This window comes from Danio rerio, chromosome 22, assembly GCF_049306965.1.
Source record: "Danio rerio strain Tuebingen ecotype United States chromosome 22, GRCz12tu, whole genome shotgun sequence".
Classification (NCBI taxonomy): domain Eukaryota; kingdom Metazoa; phylum Chordata; class Actinopteri; order Cypriniformes; family Danionidae; genus Danio; species Danio rerio.
The window spans coordinates 13,182,501-13,201,154 of NC_133197.1; the positions used below are offsets into that span (position 1 = coordinate 13,182,501).

General features: G+C 31.5%; 1 protein-coding gene across 6 annotated transcripts in view; it reads right to left on the reverse strand.

Annotated features, from left to right (window-relative positions):
• Window positions 1-18,654, reverse strand: part of cntnap5b (contactin associated protein family member 5b) — a 179,167-nt gene that overhangs the window by 23,959 nt on the left and 136,554 nt on the right. For all 6 annotated transcript variants that reach the window (XM_009296210.5, XM_073937421.1, XM_073937420.1 and 3 more), the window contains 5 exons: window positions 11,717-11,823; window positions 9,168-9,287; window positions 4,918-5,118; window positions 1,062-1,218; window positions 648-775 (listed from right to left, as the gene is read on the reverse strand). In XM_009296210.5, the coding sequence (XP_009294485.1) occupies window positions 648-775; window positions 1,062-1,218; window positions 4,918-5,118; window positions 9,168-9,287; window positions 11,717-11,823 (713 nt within the window). The remainder of the gene's footprint in view (window positions 1-647; window positions 776-1,061; window positions 1,219-4,917; window positions 5,119-9,167; window positions 9,288-11,716; window positions 11,824-18,654) is intronic.

The window sequence follows — 18,654 nt, forward strand, 5'->3', positions numbered from 1 at the left end:
TTTCAACTATTTCTATATATGCAAATAGCTCAATCTAATATTTATTATATACAAAAATAATGATTGTGTATTTACATATTAAAATTATATTTTTAATATGCCATCTTTATATATAATATAATATAATATATATATATATATATATATATATATATATATATATATATATATATATATATAGCAAGGATTTTTTAAACTAATTCCTATAATATATATATATATATATATATATATATATATATATATATATATATATATATATATATATATATATATATATATATATATATATATTTATTTAATTATTTATTTTTTATTTTTTATTTTTTTTTGCGTATTTGTTTTAATTTGGCTAGAATTTTTTTTTTACAAAAAAAAAAACAAACAAACAAAAAAACATTTTTAGGACAATATTATTAGGCTTTCTAAGCAATATTTTTTTTTAGAACAAACTATTATGTATAGAAATGTGTTGACATGTACAGGGGCCTAATATTTCTATATTTTTAATTATCAACTAATAATTCTGACTTCAACTGTACATGAGAATAAAACATTGTATTGCAAAAAAAGCACTTCAACATTTCAAATTAGAAAACAGAGTTTGATCTAATTGATTTTGTTTGTAAAAAATACGCCTTACTTACTGTCCCCAAAGCAGTGCAGAGAGCCGATCCTGTAAATGGCTTCTGAGCCGCTTCGGTTTGTGTCTCCAACCAAGATCTCAGTGACTGGTAGATGCTCTTTGTAGGACAAAATTCCTGTGTCATTCTCCCTGTTCACAAGCAAACAATAGCAGTGTTTACATCTCCGCTTTCAATATCTACAGATATTGATAGTGCAAACAGAAAAGATTCGGCAGATTACACACAAAATCTATTAAAGCTGCAGAAATCGTTGAAAGAGCCCTCACACCCGGGCTCATCACTAGTGAGCAGTGGGCTACATGCATTTAAGTGGGTAAATAGGAAGAATAGTCATTGAAATGTGTGCTAAACTTCCTTCTGCCATCATTCATTATTGGTATGAAATATAGCTGACGTGTGGGGATCGACGTTTACCATGAGCTGCGATCGGCGTCGCAGTTGCAGAAGTGATTCATGTCGATGCAGTTTTCATCCAGACTGCAAGCGCACTGCTGGACTCCGGGGAGGAAACCGCCCCAGTACGTCCTTCTCTCTCCTGCCCGGTCAAGCCACCAGGACAAGGGCGTCCCATCTGGAGCAAACAACACAACATTCTTTCATTCTGACAGAGACGGTGACATCCAGCAGCACTTCATACCAACACTCGCCTGAGGGGTGTAAAGATGCACACATTCAATAACAGACAGACTGTGAGCTTTTTGTGTGTCCTGGGTGATACATAGTGTGATATATCAGTATTGTGTATTAAAAGGTTGTTTACTTATCACTATGTGTTACAGGAGTACATTGTGATGTGCTATTAACAAAAATGGCTAATGGATTAGCAGTTTGGAAACTAGAAAATAATATATTGGGGAATAAAAAAGAAATAATGTTTTGTTTTTGTTTATATTTTCAATGTTTATTTGTAAATTAGGAATAACCAAACAACTTTCTGAGCCAACAACAACAACAACAAAAGAATAATAATAATAATAATAATAACAATAATAATAATATTATTATTATTATTATTATTATTATTATTATTATTATTATTATCATCACTAAAATCATAAACAGAGTATAAATATCAAATCAATAAGTTAATGTCTGAAAATATTTTATTTTTAAATTTAATTTATTAATTAAATGTTATTATTTATTACATTACTATTTATTACAATATTTGTTATATACATAGCACGTCAATTATAAACAAAATATAAAAAACATTAACATTTTCTAAATGAGTATACATTTATTAAAACTGCTATTTATTATAATATATATTTTTAAATCCTAATAATAAAAATTTAGTAAACTAGAAAAACGTCATTAATAAGTTGTTAAAATATTTAATTGAGTTCCATCTAGTTCCATCCATCCGAAGTAGATCAAAACATTGTTATAGTTAAATTATTAAATAATAAATACTTATGTAAAATACTTATTATTAGGATTGGGCAGTAGCGTTGCTATGAGTAGAGGGGCTACTAGCTTACATTTTTCATTAGAGTGGCGGTAGCGTCACTTCTTTATAAATCAAATAGCTCTTCAGCAAAGCAAAGCTTTTTTTAGTCAAGTAGCGCAGTAGCGTCCACACAAGCTACATTTACCGATCTTGGATCAATAAGTAACGGCACCAACATACACAGGGCTTTGAAGCCGGAGTCTGGCTGATAAAAGTAGATCCATATGATGGCAAAATGATGATTACTTCATCTTCTTGTTTTACGATGGTCGACAACAAACGTTTTGGTGCGTTACTGCTACCTCTTGCTCTGGGGTGCGTTTCCCAAACAACGACATAACTCGGGACTAAACAATGCATCGTTTGGAAAAATAATGATGTAGTGACTAGTGTTTTTCAAAACCAGTAGTTTCTCTGTTGCAGATCCATCGTTTGAACCTTGTTAGTTACAACGTAATATGCCCAAAATTATGCTCTAATGGGGTGGAGTAACAACTCCTTTAGAAAAGAACCCCATCATTCCTTGTGCAAATTATATTGTTTTAAATGCGCATTTTTAAAAAAAATCCAATATTTGTTTTGGTTAAAACATGCACTCGTTTTCCATATTAATTGAAATTTATGGAAAATAGCACACATAGTACCTACAGTTGGTTTTCTTTACAAATATTATTGAGAACATTACATATTCTATTCGAAAACATAAAATAACTTACAAAAGCTAACACATATTCTAATCTCATAAATAAATCATGAATAAAAAATAACAAAATAATTAAATAAAGAAATAAATAATGAGGCTATTAATGAAATTTTATATTTATTATTTATTAGAAAATAAAAAATCCTACTTTTATAATAATATTATAAGTTATTATTATTATTATTATTATTATTATTATTATTATTATTATTATTATGTTTGTACATAAATACATAAGAAAAAAATAAATAACAACAACAAAAATAATAATAATAAATATTATTATTATTATTATTATTATTATTATTATTATTATTATTATTATTATTATTATTATTATTTTATATTAAACAAATTAAAAAATTGACAATGAATGAATGAATTATGAAATAATAATAATAATAATAATAATAATAATAATAATAATAATAATAATTAAAATCTAGAACGCAATTAAAAATCTTTAAATTCAAGCACAAATTCCTATTTTACTCCACCACAGTAAAACACTTCATCTGTAAAACAGAATTGACCCCATCTTGCCTCTACTTTTTACAGATCTGAGGACAGTCCAGTCAACACAAATCCCCCCAGATGAGTCCAGTAAACATTTTTCCACACATTTAGCCTTTATCTTCAATATCCCTGAGGAAAACATCAGGCCGGTCTCCGCTCTACAGCTTCAGATCTCATTACCGCTGATCTCTCCAAACCCATGAACAATTTCAAGCACTGGCTGCTTTATAAATGTCGCCATTTCCCATCAATTAATACTGTAATTAGATTGGGGTCAAGTCAGATTATAGATATGAACAAACTCCACTCGGACTAAATCATGCGCTGATCTGAGACATTTTCATCAGGAATAAAAGGGCTTCGGAAAGGACACAGATGAAGCGTTTCTGAAACTTTGAGCTCTCGCATGAGGAAGTCATTAAATAGTGTGATATTAAGAAATGAGCAGTAATATATTGCATATTATGTGAGATAAAGAAAGCAGTTAGAAGAAATATCAAACTCAATATTCTGACTAATAGGAGTGGAGGTGTGGAAACTGGAACATTACGAAACATGAATAGTAATATGTATATTTTTTAAATAAGATTTTGATAATAATAATAATAATAATAATAATAATAATAATAATAATAATAATAATTATATATGGTTTGATAAAATAACAAAAATAATCATATAATTAAAAAAATCACATCAACATTAATATTATTAATAAGAAAGTTAATGTACAATAAAAATAATAAAATGTTTGAGATATGTAAACATTAATAATAATCAAATAAATGAAAAATAATAAACTAATAAATTAAAATAAAAAATATAAATATTAATAAATAAAATAATAAACAACAAAGAGGGACATTATATAATAATAATAATAATAATAATTATTATTATTATTATTATTATTATTATTGTTATTATTATTATTAAACAATAATAACAATCATCATCATCATCATATAAAAGAAAAATAAACAACTGCAAGACACATCAACATAATAGTTATTATTAACAATAATAATAAAAAATAACAATAATATAAGTTAAATATTGTAAATAATAATAATAATAATATAATTTTAAAATGATAAACAATCTTGACACAAGTCAGCATTATTAATTATAATAATTTAAATAAAAAAATAACAAACAAATTTGAGACATGTCAACAACAAGAAATATTATCAATATTATCAACATATAAGATTAAAATAATACATGATTTTAAGATGTCAACAACAACAACAACAACAACAACAACAACAACAACAACAATAATAATAATAATAATAATAATAATAATAATAATAATAATAATAATTAAACATAATAAAATAATAGGTAATTGTGTTTTTCTACATTATTGTTCTGCAATATAAATGTAAAAATATTACAAAAATAAATTAACTATAAGGTTTATATGTGACAAATGACAATTAATCATCATCATCAGACTTTTAGTTTTTGAGTTAGTGCAAAAAGCAATATAAAAATGAATCACATAAAACAAATATATAGCTATAAAGCTTTATACCAATGCACTACTATCATTCTAAATTAAAAATAGTACACACAACACATTTAGTACTCACCCCATGTGTTGAAGAGGCGGGACTTCCTGCAGAGATAAACAACTTCCTGCTGGCAGTGTTCAGATCTGCCCACGAGTGTCCGCAGCTGTTCCAGAGATGTGCTGTAGTTAAACGTCATGACATGAGGCTGCTGAAGAGATGAACCTTGAACTCGAACCATTGCAGTGCTGTTATGATTCACCACAGTCCAAACTTTATCATCTGCAAAACACAGATATACACACACAAAAAAATGGAAAATATCCATACTATCGCACCCCTTATTCTAAAACAGTTCCTAAACGATCATAAACAAAAAAATACTATAGTAATGAGTGGTAAATAAATTTAAAGCCACTTACTTTTCTACAAAAAGATGGTCCCTAAATGGTAAAAAGTTCTAAAAAAAAAAAAATTCTAGTAATTTATAGTAAATAAATAATAATAAAAAAATGGTGGCTCAGTATTTAGCAATATTGCCTCAAGTATGCATGTTCTTCCCGTGTTCCCATGGGTTTCCTCCAGGTGCTCTGGTTTCCCCCACAGTCCAAACACATGCAGTATAGGTGAATTGAATAAATTAAATTGGCTGTAGTGTATGTGTGTAAATGAGAGTGTATGGGTGTTTCTCAGTCATGGGTTGCAGTTGAAATGGCATCCGCCTTGTCAAACATTTGCTGGATAAGTTGGTGGTTCATTCTGTGGTGACACCTGGTGAACAAATGGACTAAGCTGGAGGAAAATTAATAAATTAATTCCTAATAAGTTCCTAATTGTGCTGTTTGGTTTTTATAATGCATTTTATGTTGCATTTTAAATACTTAAAGCCTGAAAGATAAAAGTTGATAAAACAAGATACAAAAAAGATAAAACAAAACAAAAATAATAAATAAAAAATATAAAGTACTAAATATGTATATTAAAAAAAGATTGTTAATAAAAATTATTCAATAAAACATGATGACTAACAAATAATAATACTAATAAAAAAATAATAAAAATATTAATAAAAAAATAATAATAATCATATAATTTTTAAAAAATACACAATATACAATACAATAATAAAACGTGTTAGACAGGTCAACATTATTATTATTATTATTATTATTATTATTATTATTATTATTATTATTATTATTATTATTATTAATAATAATAATAATAAAAATAATAATAATAAAAAAATAATAAAAATAATAATAATAAATATATATCATTATATCATTATATGTCATTTATATAATTCCATCATTAAAAATAATAAATAATTTGGGACACATCAACATTATAATAATAATAATAATAATAATAATAATAATAATAATAATAATAATTATTATTATTATTATTAATAATAATAATAATAATAATATAAAACAAAAAACAGATATTAATAGATAATATATAAAACTAATAGTACGAATAACAATATAAAATATAAAAATATATATATATATATATATATATATATATATATATATATATAAAATACTCATAATACAAACTTTAGTGGTTGTTTTTTTTTTTTTTTTTTTTTTTTTTTGTCTATCAAATATCTTAGTGTTTTAGTGTTGGCAGAATGATCAATGCAATTTATATAAATCAATTCAATTCCAAACTGCTTTTTTGTAAATTAACCTAAAGCAGTCTGTTTTAAAGACACATTCAGCCTTATAATCTTAAAGTGAGTTTTGTCTTCGCTATAGACATTACGCTATAGAGAGTCATTCAAACACTAGCTCTAAAGTGACTGTCCATTAGTAACGGCTTCTGCTGTTTGCTGCAGATGTGAATGAATGGCAGAAGAAAGTAGATAATATCATTAAATGTGGAGGGGGGCCTTACAATATTTTCCGGGGGAAAAGGGGGTCTCAGGCAAAAAAAGGTTGGGAGCCACTGGCTTAATAAACATATGATGTACAAAAGTACACAATGTATAATATTATTATTAGCAGTATTCATTATTTTATGCATATTTATATTTGTTTGAATAAAACAAGCTTAGATTTATCCATCTGTCAGGTTTTGGAGACGTCTGCATCACCATATGGGGCATAAGAAAAGTATGTGTGTTTGGATAAAAGTTTTGTGAGCAGACTTTATTATTATTGATCATTTATTCGTTTACTGGAAATTAGTACTGAATTTAGAAATATTCTTTGTGCTTAAACTAAATTAAGTATGCAGGATATTTGTCCATCCTTAAAATATTCAGACACGCTCTTAATGCTTTTGTGCCATGCGCTTTAGACTTTGCGCCTAGATCTTTAAAATGGAGCTCAAAGTGTTGTCTACAATCTTTTTGCATCTGTGAAAAGCTTGACAATTTCTTGGTGAAAATAGATTTCTCCCCCACTCTACTCTGCATCTACTAAAGGTAAATCCACAGCTCTTCATACCTTTAATCACAAGTAATCCACATAATAACTCAGACACAAACCTGAGCGAGAAAGAGCGCGACTTCAATTAACTTTGAAAATAAAGCAGCGCAGCAAGTCGCTTCCGACCCGGAGTTAAGGCCAATCTCCGCTACACCTGTGACGTCAGCTTTCATTTATCCGGCAAACACCTCAGCGGGAGGCTTGTGTTTACCCAGCCAGCAGGCACTTAAATCTGCGTACTGTAATTTACATTTCATGCGGCATTTCTAATTGAGGTTGGCCGAAGTCAATGGCACTTTATTCTAGTGGATCCAGAGCAAGCGGATGTGTGTGTGTAAGAGAGTTACGCTTTATCACAATTCTGCAGGAGATCAGTAATATTTCACAGAGCAAGCTGCGTGTATAATGGTCCGAGTCGCGTCTTTTTTTTTATTCCCCCGGACAGAGCTGTCGATCTGCACCCGGCGTGACCTAGACAGTCTTGGAAGACTGCAAAACATCCATCAAACACTGGACCAGTTCCTGCTTTGATTAATGATGCCATCTTCGTGTAGATTCAAACAGATTTCCCATGGCCAAAAACTGCCTTCAATGATTTGACAGTTCTGTACCTTCAAAAACTCCAGAAAAACATATATACTTTCAAGAATGCTTTCTGACTGGGTCACGGAAGCTGAAGGCCACATTTGTTTTGCCATATCAGCCTTGTTTTCATATGATGCTAAGGGGTTAGTTCACTCAAAAATAAAAAATTTCTGTTAGCATTAACTCACTTTCATGTCGTTTCATTCCCCCTTCGTTCTCTTTGAAACACATGTTTACACAACAATGATGGATCCAAAAGTGGAAAAAGTTATCTCCTTGTGTTTAGGAAAAAAAAAAAAGTTTCTTGTGTACACAACAATGTTTTGAAAAAGATTTGTGTTTAAACATCTCCAAAAACAGTCAAAAACATTGTCTCCTTGTTAGTAAACAGTAACCACAGGGAGTTCAGTCAAAGCAGGGTGAAACTGCTTTCCGCTACTACGCTCCTCGCTGCTGGAATCAGCTTCCAGAAATGTTCAGATGTGCTCCAACATTTGGCACATTCAAATCAAGACTGAAAACACATCTGTTTAGCTGTGCCTTTACTGAATGAGCACTGTGCAATGTACGACAGACAGCACTATTATGTCTTTTTCTTTTTCATTTTTTTATAATGTTTTAAAACATTTTAATCTGTTTTTAATCATTTTGATTATTTGTTTTTATTTTCTTATACTTGTCTTTTTTTATTCTTGTTTATGTAAAGCACTTTGAATTGGCACATGAAACGTGCTATATAATTAAACTTGCCTTGCCTATTATTCTAAAATCATTAAATTAAATTATTAAAACAAAAAAAAAAATCATTAAATTGTTTTCAGAAAAATAAATCCTCATTAAGTGAGTTTTTCCTTTAAACAAGAAAAATCATCTGCTAATTAGAAAAGCTAAATATTCTTATTTTAAACCATTTCTTTTTAATTGATCAGATTTTTAAAGAATGTTTTGTTGTTTGGAGTAAAATCATATAAAAAATGCAGCGTCAGAAATGGTCTGCATTATAGGATTTTTTTTATAGGATAAATCATAAATATATTAAATAAATTAATCATCAAAATATATTACTAGTCAGAATAGATAACAGTCATTTTAATTTGTAATAATATTTCATAATAACACAGTTTTAATGTAATAACAAGAATAGCTAGCGTTATATGTCTGTATGTTATTTGTTTTGCTTTTTATTGCATATGAGATGGTAAAAAATAAAAGTGCATAAAGCCTATGTATGCATTTCTATTTTCATCCCACACCTGCAGTCCTCATGTTAACATTCATGTTTTTATTCCGCAGAGATCTCACCAGTGATGTTGCAGTAGACGACGGTGGATTTGAGCGGTCCGCTTCCATCAGGATCGATCGAGAAAAAGCCTGAGGCGCTTCCTGTGAGTCGGTGAGCCTCGCAGGACGGTTCAAAGATGGCTGAGCGGGGGAAAAAAAACGCAAGAAAAATGTCAAGTCAGTTTATGTAGAGCACCATCAAAGAAAGAAAACTGATTATTTTACATTGTGGAGAAGACTCGTTTGTTTGTTTTCCATCTAAAACAGAAAATATCATAAAAATAAATAAACCATAAACAATGGCAAAACCTGAGTGACTCTGTTAAAGTGACTCTGTTAAAACATACAAATATTAGCCAGCAGCTAGCTCTCTGCAACTCTCACATGGTTGCCCACTGAAGCCAAGCAGGGCTGTGCCCGGTCAGTACCTTGATGGGAGACCACATGGAAAAGCTAAGTTGCTGCCGGAAGTGGTGTTAGTGAGGCCCGCAGGGGGCGCTTAACCTATGGTCTGTGTGGGTCCTAATGCCCTAGTATAGTGACGGGGACTCTATACTGCTCAGTGAGCGCCGACTTTCGGATGAGACGTTAAACCGAGGTCCAGACTCTCTATGGTCGTTAAAAATCCTAGGATGTCCCTTCGAAAAAGCGTAGGGGTTTAACCCCGGCATCCTGGCCAAATCATTATTAATAATAATAATAATAATAATAATAATAATAATAATAATAATAACAATAATAATAATAATAATAATAATAATAATAATAATACTTATTATTATTATTATTATTATTATTATTATTATTTATTCCAAAATAAGTGATAGTTTGTAAATTAATAAATGTATAAACAAATAGTTAAAATGTATTTTAATTTTAATATAATATAATATAATATAATATAATATAATATAATATAATATAATATAATATAATATAATATAATATAATATAATATATGAATATTTAAAACTTCCAAAACAATCACACACACACAAAAAAAAAATCATACAAATTCCAAGCATTATATAATTACAAATAATGAACAAGTAAATAAACAAACAAATGATCTATCTTTAATCAAAACAAAAAAGGTTGAAAAATGTAAATAGAATACAAAACTTTGTATACTTTTTAATTCTGTTGTAAAAAAACACACAATTAAACAAATATTACACTAACCTTTAAATACACATTTAAAACGGAAGTAAAAAATAAACAAACTGTGACCTCAAAACATTATATAAATGCATAATCATGACTTACTGACTGACTGACTGAATAAATGAATAAATAAATAAATAAATAAATAAATAAATAAATGAATAAATAAATAAATAAATAAATAAATAAATAAATAAATAAATAAATAAATACAATTCGTCACCTCAGAACTACAAGGTTCTATCTGACATTTTTTGTCAAAATTGAGCTATTGACATTCTTATTAATTGATAACTTATTTATATTATGGGATATTTTTTATATAAGGTGTAGACTTTTTATTTAAAAAAAATGTTACACACATACTTTTTGCTATGGAATGCAAAAACTTTGAAGCTCAATATATCAAAATCATTCAGAAAGCAGATGGAACCTTATAATTTCAAGGTGACAGATAGCTTAATTTGAAAATAAATAAAAAACAATCTTCAGAGAGTTCAAAGCATTTGTAGCCAATTTCTCAACAACAACAACTAAATAAACTAAGGCAACTTTAATAAATTTAATAAAACACCAAAACAGTTAGTAAAATGAATTAATAAACTTTAAAATAAATAAATAAATAATTAATTAAATAAATAAATAAATAAATAAATAAATAAATAAATAAATAAATAAATAAATAAATAAATAAATAAAAATTTAACTTTAATAAACTACATTTACTCAGCAATCTCAAACTGTACGATGAAAGAGCTTAAAGACAAAAAGTAAACAAACAAATAAATACACAAATAAATGTACACATTCAAATATACATTAATCAATCTAAAAACCAAAGGAACAAAAGTTTTGAAAATAAATAAACAAACAATGTTTAGAGAGTTCAAAGCATTTGAGCTAATTTCTCAACAACAACAACAAAACGAAGCAAACAGTTGAACGATATTGTTGATTTTTGTATGTTATTTGCCAACTTACAGTTATGTAGGTGGCTCATCATCAATCCAAATCATGAAAGTTAAACAAATAAATAAGTAAATAAATAAGTAAATAAATAAATAAATAAATAAATTAGAAAAAATATATAGTTTCATAAAACAACAAAAGTTAGTTAAATAAATTAATAAACATGACATTTACTCATTAATACCAAACTACATGATGAAAGAGATTTTAGACAAAAAGCAAATAAATAAATACACAATTAAATATTTACATTTAAATATACCTAAAAAAATCTCAAAACCAGACAAACAAAAGTTTTGAAAATAAATAAAACTTTAGAGATTTCAAAAGATACCTTTTAGTTATTTTCTCAACAACTACAGCTACAAAATTAGATAAAAAAGTGAACAGTATATTGTTATTGTTGTTTTTTTTGTATGGGTTACATGCCAACTCACAGTTATGACAGGTGGCTCCGGTGTATCCTGTTCCCGAGCAGTCGCAGAAAAACGTGCTCCAGGATTGAGAGCACACTCCATCATGCTCGCAGTAGTTAGGAAGACATCTGCAGGAAAAAAAAAAGACTTCTGATTAAACTTTCACGGTACTTACAGCGGGTGGGAGAATACATTATCGAATTACACAAATCACACAAACGACACACTGCGACATACGGCACAATACCGAACGGTAATGCATTTTGTGCTCGGAGGGATTTAAGGACGTGGCGATCAATCAATAACCGCAAGTGACTATTAGGAAATAGATGGCAGGGGCTGAAAGCTCGCGAAGGATGAATCAATTTTGCGACAGACTGAACGCGCACTCAAGGATGAGGACGGCGGACAAGCGATGAAAGATTGTGATTGTGATGAAGTTAAATCTGAAGCCAAGAAACAAACTCATTCTTGGTGGCTCTGTTATGATGCGCCATATTCGCAAATACAACTGGTGGACAGCAGAGTGATTAATCCAACGTATTTAATATTTCAGTGTTTTTGAGGGTAAATGAACAGATTATGACCTACAGTAACAACAGACATTTGATTTTCAAAGACAATCTATTATATACAGTTGAAGTCAGAATTATTAGCCCCCTTGAACTAATAGCCCCCCTGTTTATTTTTTCCCCAATTTCTGTTTAATTTCTAAAAGTAAATTTTCTCAACTTATTTCTAGACATAATAGTTTTAATAACTCATTTCTGATTTATTAATTTCATTAACTGATTTCTTTTATCTTTGCCATGATGACAGTAAATAATATTTGACTAGATATTTTTCAAGACACATACAACTTAAACTGAGATTTAAAGGCTTAACTAGGTTAGTTTGGTTAACTAGGCAGGGTAGGGTAATTAGGCAAGTTATTGTATAAGGATGGTTTGTTCTGTAGACTATCGAGAAAAAAAAAAGTAGCTTAAAGGGGCTAATAATTTTGTCCCTAAAATGGTTTTTAAAAATTAAAAACTGCTTTTATTCTAGCCAAATTAAAACAAATAAGATTTAATCCAAAAGAAAAAATATTATCAGACATACTGTGGAAATTTCCTTGCTCTGTTAAACATCCTTTGGGAAATATTTAAAAAAGGAAAACAAGTCCAAAGGGGGCAAATAATTCTGACTTCAACTGTATATCCAGTATATACAACCAAGAGCAAAATTATTCATATTCTGATTGGGGGAACAGAAATGACACAGGCTTCTACCAAAAGATAATAGGATAATGTGCTAGAGGCATTATTGTGGAAAAGGGATCTTTCTCAGCTTTTATTTACATTTGGACAAAAAGTGACATGTACAAAACTGATTCATACCCTTCTTAATAATCAATAGAAAAGTCGTATTGCCTGTTGCAGCAATCAAACACTTGCAATAATTGCTTACCATCTTTTTACATGTCTCCACACCCATTCATCTGTAGCAATGATTTCCAACTCTCCTTGCAATCACCATGATCTTTAGCTCCCTCTACAGATTCTCAATCATATTGAAGTCAGGACTGTGGCTGGGCCACTGTAACATGTTCATGTTTTTTTTTTCTTTTTTTTTCTTCTTCTTTCTTTTTGTCTGCTAACCATTTCTGCACCACTTTTTCTTTTTTCTGTCGTCATTGTGCTGAAATGTCCACTGGTTGCCAAGGCAAAGTTTCTCTGCAGACTGCCTGATGTTGTTGCTGAGAATTGTGATGTGTTACCCCTTTGAGCTGTTATGGGGAGGGTCAAATTTATAATAATTTGCTATTTTATTGTTATTACCTTATGGCGGTTCATTCTGCTGTGGCAGCCCCTGATAAATAAGGAGGAAAATGAATTAAAAAGTGTATTAAAGTTTAAGGTAGAGTTATGAAGTTTATTAATATTTAAGGTAGAGATTAGTAAGAATCTGTTTTCTGCTAAGGCTGACACATCTTCACATATATTGTGATGATAATAAAGAGGGTATCAAGTGTTAATTAAGGGGTCAAATTACTGGTTTGGGGTGATTTGATCCCCCTAATTCATGCTCAATTCCCTCTTTATGGCCATCAAAATAGATGTGAAGATGTCTACCCTGGTAGACAGTAATTAATTATTTTTTACTTCAGTACTGTACGTGTTTACTTTAGTAACTTGTTACTTCAAGATATTTTACATTTTACTCCATTACCTTTCATAAATGTAGAGGGTTTTACAGTCACACATTAATAACCATAATTAATGATCATTTTATTGCAGTGGTTCACAAACATTTTGCTGCGTGCACCCCTTTCTAATATTTGACATCCATCAAGCACCCCTTTCTCTGGTTAAAATCCACATTTTTAGCTACAATAACTAAAATACAGATATTTTCTGTATATGTGATTAAAATAAAAATAATAAGGGTCTTGGAGGATGCTGCAGTGTACCCAAGAAACTGATGGTGCAACTTTTCTTCTTTTGCAGTTCCAATTTTTCTTGAAAAAAATTAAACTTAAAGTCTAAGCAAGCACAGAACCACTGGTCTAAAGTCAATATTATTATACCCCTTAAGATTTGCAAATAAATTTTTTTTTATTTTTTTTTAAGATTTAGTGGTTCAAATGTTCCAGTCAGAGCAAGTCTGCATGTTTTAAATAGTATAAAATGTAATTAGTTCAAAAGTGTCCATAAAATAAATCTACAGTAAAAGGAGGAGCTTTTTAAGAGCGCTTTATGAAATGCTTCAAATTTGTGTGTTTGCATCTGAAGAAGGTAATTTAATTTAAAAACTAAACAACGTTTAAGTAATGTAAATTAATGCTAATTCATTTCCCCCCTGCTGTAGCACATAATAGAAAACGGCTATGGCTGCATAGTGTTCATCAAATGTTTACACATTTTGCTGTGGTTTCATCTCCACTCAGGCAATATATCAACCATTAGCAACTCTTAAAATGATCAACAAGTTCTTGTTGTGTACATGCGACATCCTGTTTTAATTGCATACGAGATGAACCGTAATTATTATGCGATCGCTCTCTTGTGAGCAGGTAAACAATCTACATGCTTATGATGCATTACTCATAAAAAAAAGAATCACTAAATGGAGCCTTAATGACAAAGGAACAACTTCAGAGACGAAACTGCGCTGCAATTACATTTGCGAAAGACAATAATACACATGCGATTCAATGCAAAGCGTATGCTAAATACCTTCATGTAAAAACGCTAATTGAAACTGTAACATGACTGAACTCCCTTGTTAAAATATAATTCAACAAAACCGTCTGGCTGTGTATTTAGCTTAAAAAAAATGACAATATCTTCCGAAACGGCTCTGTGACAGTGAAACAAAAGGTGCGTTAATGCTGTAACGGTCTCTGTCTCTAGAAGAAAATTGAATAATTGAATCCACTTGAACAAGGTATTAATATCTGCAGAAGTGAGGGAACTTTAAAAAAATTGGCAATGCTTGATTGCTACTTTGATTAATTTGGAGTACAAAGAGGGGACAAAAGATCAGGATAATGAGAAGAAGACGAAAACACAGCTGTCAGACTCCATTGTGGCAGAAATAACTCATATCCATGTAGCGTATGATGAGGGAGGGGAGGAGAGAAATGACAAGCGTCTCGCCTCATAGGCCGCAGGATTGCGGTTGTGTCTGAAACTCAGCAGAGGTCGATTCTAAGCCAGCGTGAGCTGATCTCAGCACTAACAGATGAACAGTGAAGGATGAAGCCTGACTGAAGATGAATAAAAAAAAAATGCTACATTTATCCATCAGTGTTCCTTTTTGAAAGATAGGAGTTTTTAAAAGAACGAGATAGGGACTAGAAAGTCACCCTCAAGCCTTAGATATCGCCCTGATAAACCATTGGAAAAATAGAAAACATTTTGAGAGTTTTGCTGTCGTCGCCACACTGGTATTTTGGAAATCATGTGGATACCAACCAATGTGTTAGGATCTACGATACCTTAAATTTTCTAAAGTATGTTCACAGACTCTAGTTAGACCTTGCATTTTTTAATTGATTATAAAGATCTAGTATAAGAGGTCTTCAAATCTGACCTGGTGACCCACTGTCTTGCAAAGTTTATTTCCAGCCTGCTTCAGCACATCTGCATTTCCATATTCCTCAAATGCCTGTTTATCCACTTTAAGTCTGTTTTATATTGTTGACCAAAAGAGCTCAAATGCGCTAAAAGTTAAGAAGACACATGCAAATAGAAAAACAACTAACAAACACAAGCCTGCATATTTTCACAACATACAGTATACAAATACAGAAATTGGCTACAAATAGCGTAGATCACAAAAGAAATGTGTCGGAGGGACCACAAAAAGTGAAATTCCCGACTGCTTCCCATTTAGAGTCAAAGGTGTTGTCAGAAATCTCAGAGTCTTTTGGGGTTCTTTAACGTCCACGTACGTTTCCTTATTGTTTGAATGCTTTTAGAGCTATGTAAACATTTTTTTAAAAATATTAAGACGAAATAATATATACTGGCGAGGTAGTGCTGTCGCCTCACAGCAAGAAGGTTGCTGGCTCGAACCTTGGCTTAGTTGGCGTTTCTGTGTGGAGTTTGCATGTTCTCCCTGTCTTCACGTGGGTTTCCTCCGGGTGCTCCGGTTTCCCCCACAGTCCAAAGACATGCGGTACAGGTGAACTGGGTAGGCTAAATTGTCCATAGTGTATGAGTGCGTGTGTGAATGTGTGTGTGAATGTTTCCCAGAGATGAGTTGCGGCTGGAAGGGCATCCGTTGTGTAAAAACTTGCTGGATAAGTTGGCAGTTCATTCCACTGTGGCGACCCCAGATTAATAAAGGGACTAAGCCGACAAGAAAATGTATGAATGAATATTATATACTGTAATAGCGGTATAATGGTGTCGGATACATTCCAGATGTGTCCCGATGGTAATGCTTAAAGAATGAGTTCGCCCCAACTTTTAATTCTGTCATTGATTACTTACCCTTATTTCCTTCCAATCCCTTGAGGCCTTTGTTCATCTTTGGAACACAAAAGCTATCTTGGGTCTAGATCTTTTATTTAAAGTATTAGAGAGACATTTACAGTCCAGAAAAGATACCAAAAATTTCCAAATGACTTCAGTGGTTCAATTGTAATAATATAAAGCTCCCAGAACAATTCTCTGTGCACCCAAAAAACGTAAAAATGACTTTGTTTTCAATATTTTCCCTGCCTTAAAGTCTTAAGGCTGTGTGTTTACTATATAACAATAAAACACAACACAATACAATACAATACAGTACAATACAAGCATCATATTGCCTTAGTAATCATGCACCAAGACCTGACATGGCTGAAGAGAGGGTATAGGAAAACGAAGTCATTTTTACAGCTTTATTTTGCAGAAAAGTGTTCCCAGAGCTCACACAATAGCAGTTTGGTATTGCTGTGAGAATGCTTTGACAGTATTTTTGTTTATTTTCAAGATTCTGAACATCTTGTGACCCTTGCCATGTATGGAGGGTTAGAGAGCTCTCAGATTTAATCTAAAATTTCTTAATTTGAGTTCCAAAGACAAACAAAGGTCTGAAGGGATTGGAATGACACAGGGGGTTAGTAGTCAATAACAGACTTTAGGGAGAGCTGTATTATTTGAAACAAAACAATTTAATCTCTGAAATAAGTTGCTCCAGAGGTGCATCATTACAAACACATTAAATCAATTGAAATAAATCAATGCATCATGCACAATAAGTGTGAGGACAACAGGGAGCACAGGAATAACCACCGTCTCGCCGCACTGACTGCAAGTTTGCGGAAGTCTATGAAACTCGGCAGAGGTCGATCTCCACCGGTGCCGGCTGATCTCAGCGCTAACCGACAATGCAGGATGGAACCTGACTGTTAAACCCTGAAATGCGTTTGAATACATCCTAATTGTGTCTTTTATGCAACGTTAAGCACAAGAGTGCAAGGACCAGCCTTTTCGGGAGAAAAAAAAAACGTGTTTGGTGCAGAAAGGTTAAAAGGAATGAAATTTAAAGGGCCAAGGAAGGGGTAACTGAGGGATATCTGAAGTGCTGTGGTGCGAATCTTCATTCAAGCAGAGCAAGTGTGATTAAAGATTAACTTCACTCTCTCATTCTTGAATTGCTTCTGCTGTGCACCCTCTGCAATGCGAGTAGAATCACCACTCTGGATCACCAAGGATAGCGACATATATTCGCCCACAAACCAGTTCCTCCCCATAGGCGCTATTCAGGGCATTTAAAGAAAGGAGGGAGGGAGTGTTGGCAGGAGCTGGGGTTGTCTTGGCCCAGTGGCCGCAGTCCAGATCTCTATTGATCTGTCTTGACATATCAAACTGCAGTCAGCTGGCGAGGACAGGGACTTCGGGCCTAGCCATAGGTTAGACAGGGTGATAAAGAGACAACGAAAGTGGTAAAAAAAAAAAAAAAACGGGAGATGGCTAGATACAGAGCGAGAAAGAAATATAGCTTGAGACAAGAAAGAAAACGCCTGAAGTATGCTAGGCAAATGATTTAGCATGGTGATCAAAGGCCATCAGAGAGGAGTGGACCTTTTTGAGATTTTCTAACTTATCCTAGAGGACAGCCAAAACCCACAACTAGCCTCGCTTATCTTCATTTACTCCGGCTGATGGGCTTTACTGAAGCGAAAACAGGGCATATCTTCTACAGCCTTGGTACTCAGCAAGCTTCATGTGGCTCTTAATGATGTTGCATCTCAAAGTGTCGTTTGTCCCTCAAATGATTCTTTATGTTTTTGTCCTTGGCTTGGCTAGACAGTCATAAGTCAACAACGTTCAGGATCATTGCAAGACAATTTGGCCCTATTCTGGGTGCCTGTTAACGACCAATTTAAATTAACAATTACCATGACACTTCTACTGTGCAAGCTTTCAGAATTAGCATCATTCATCACTTGGATGTATAGGAAGACAGGGCAACCAATATTC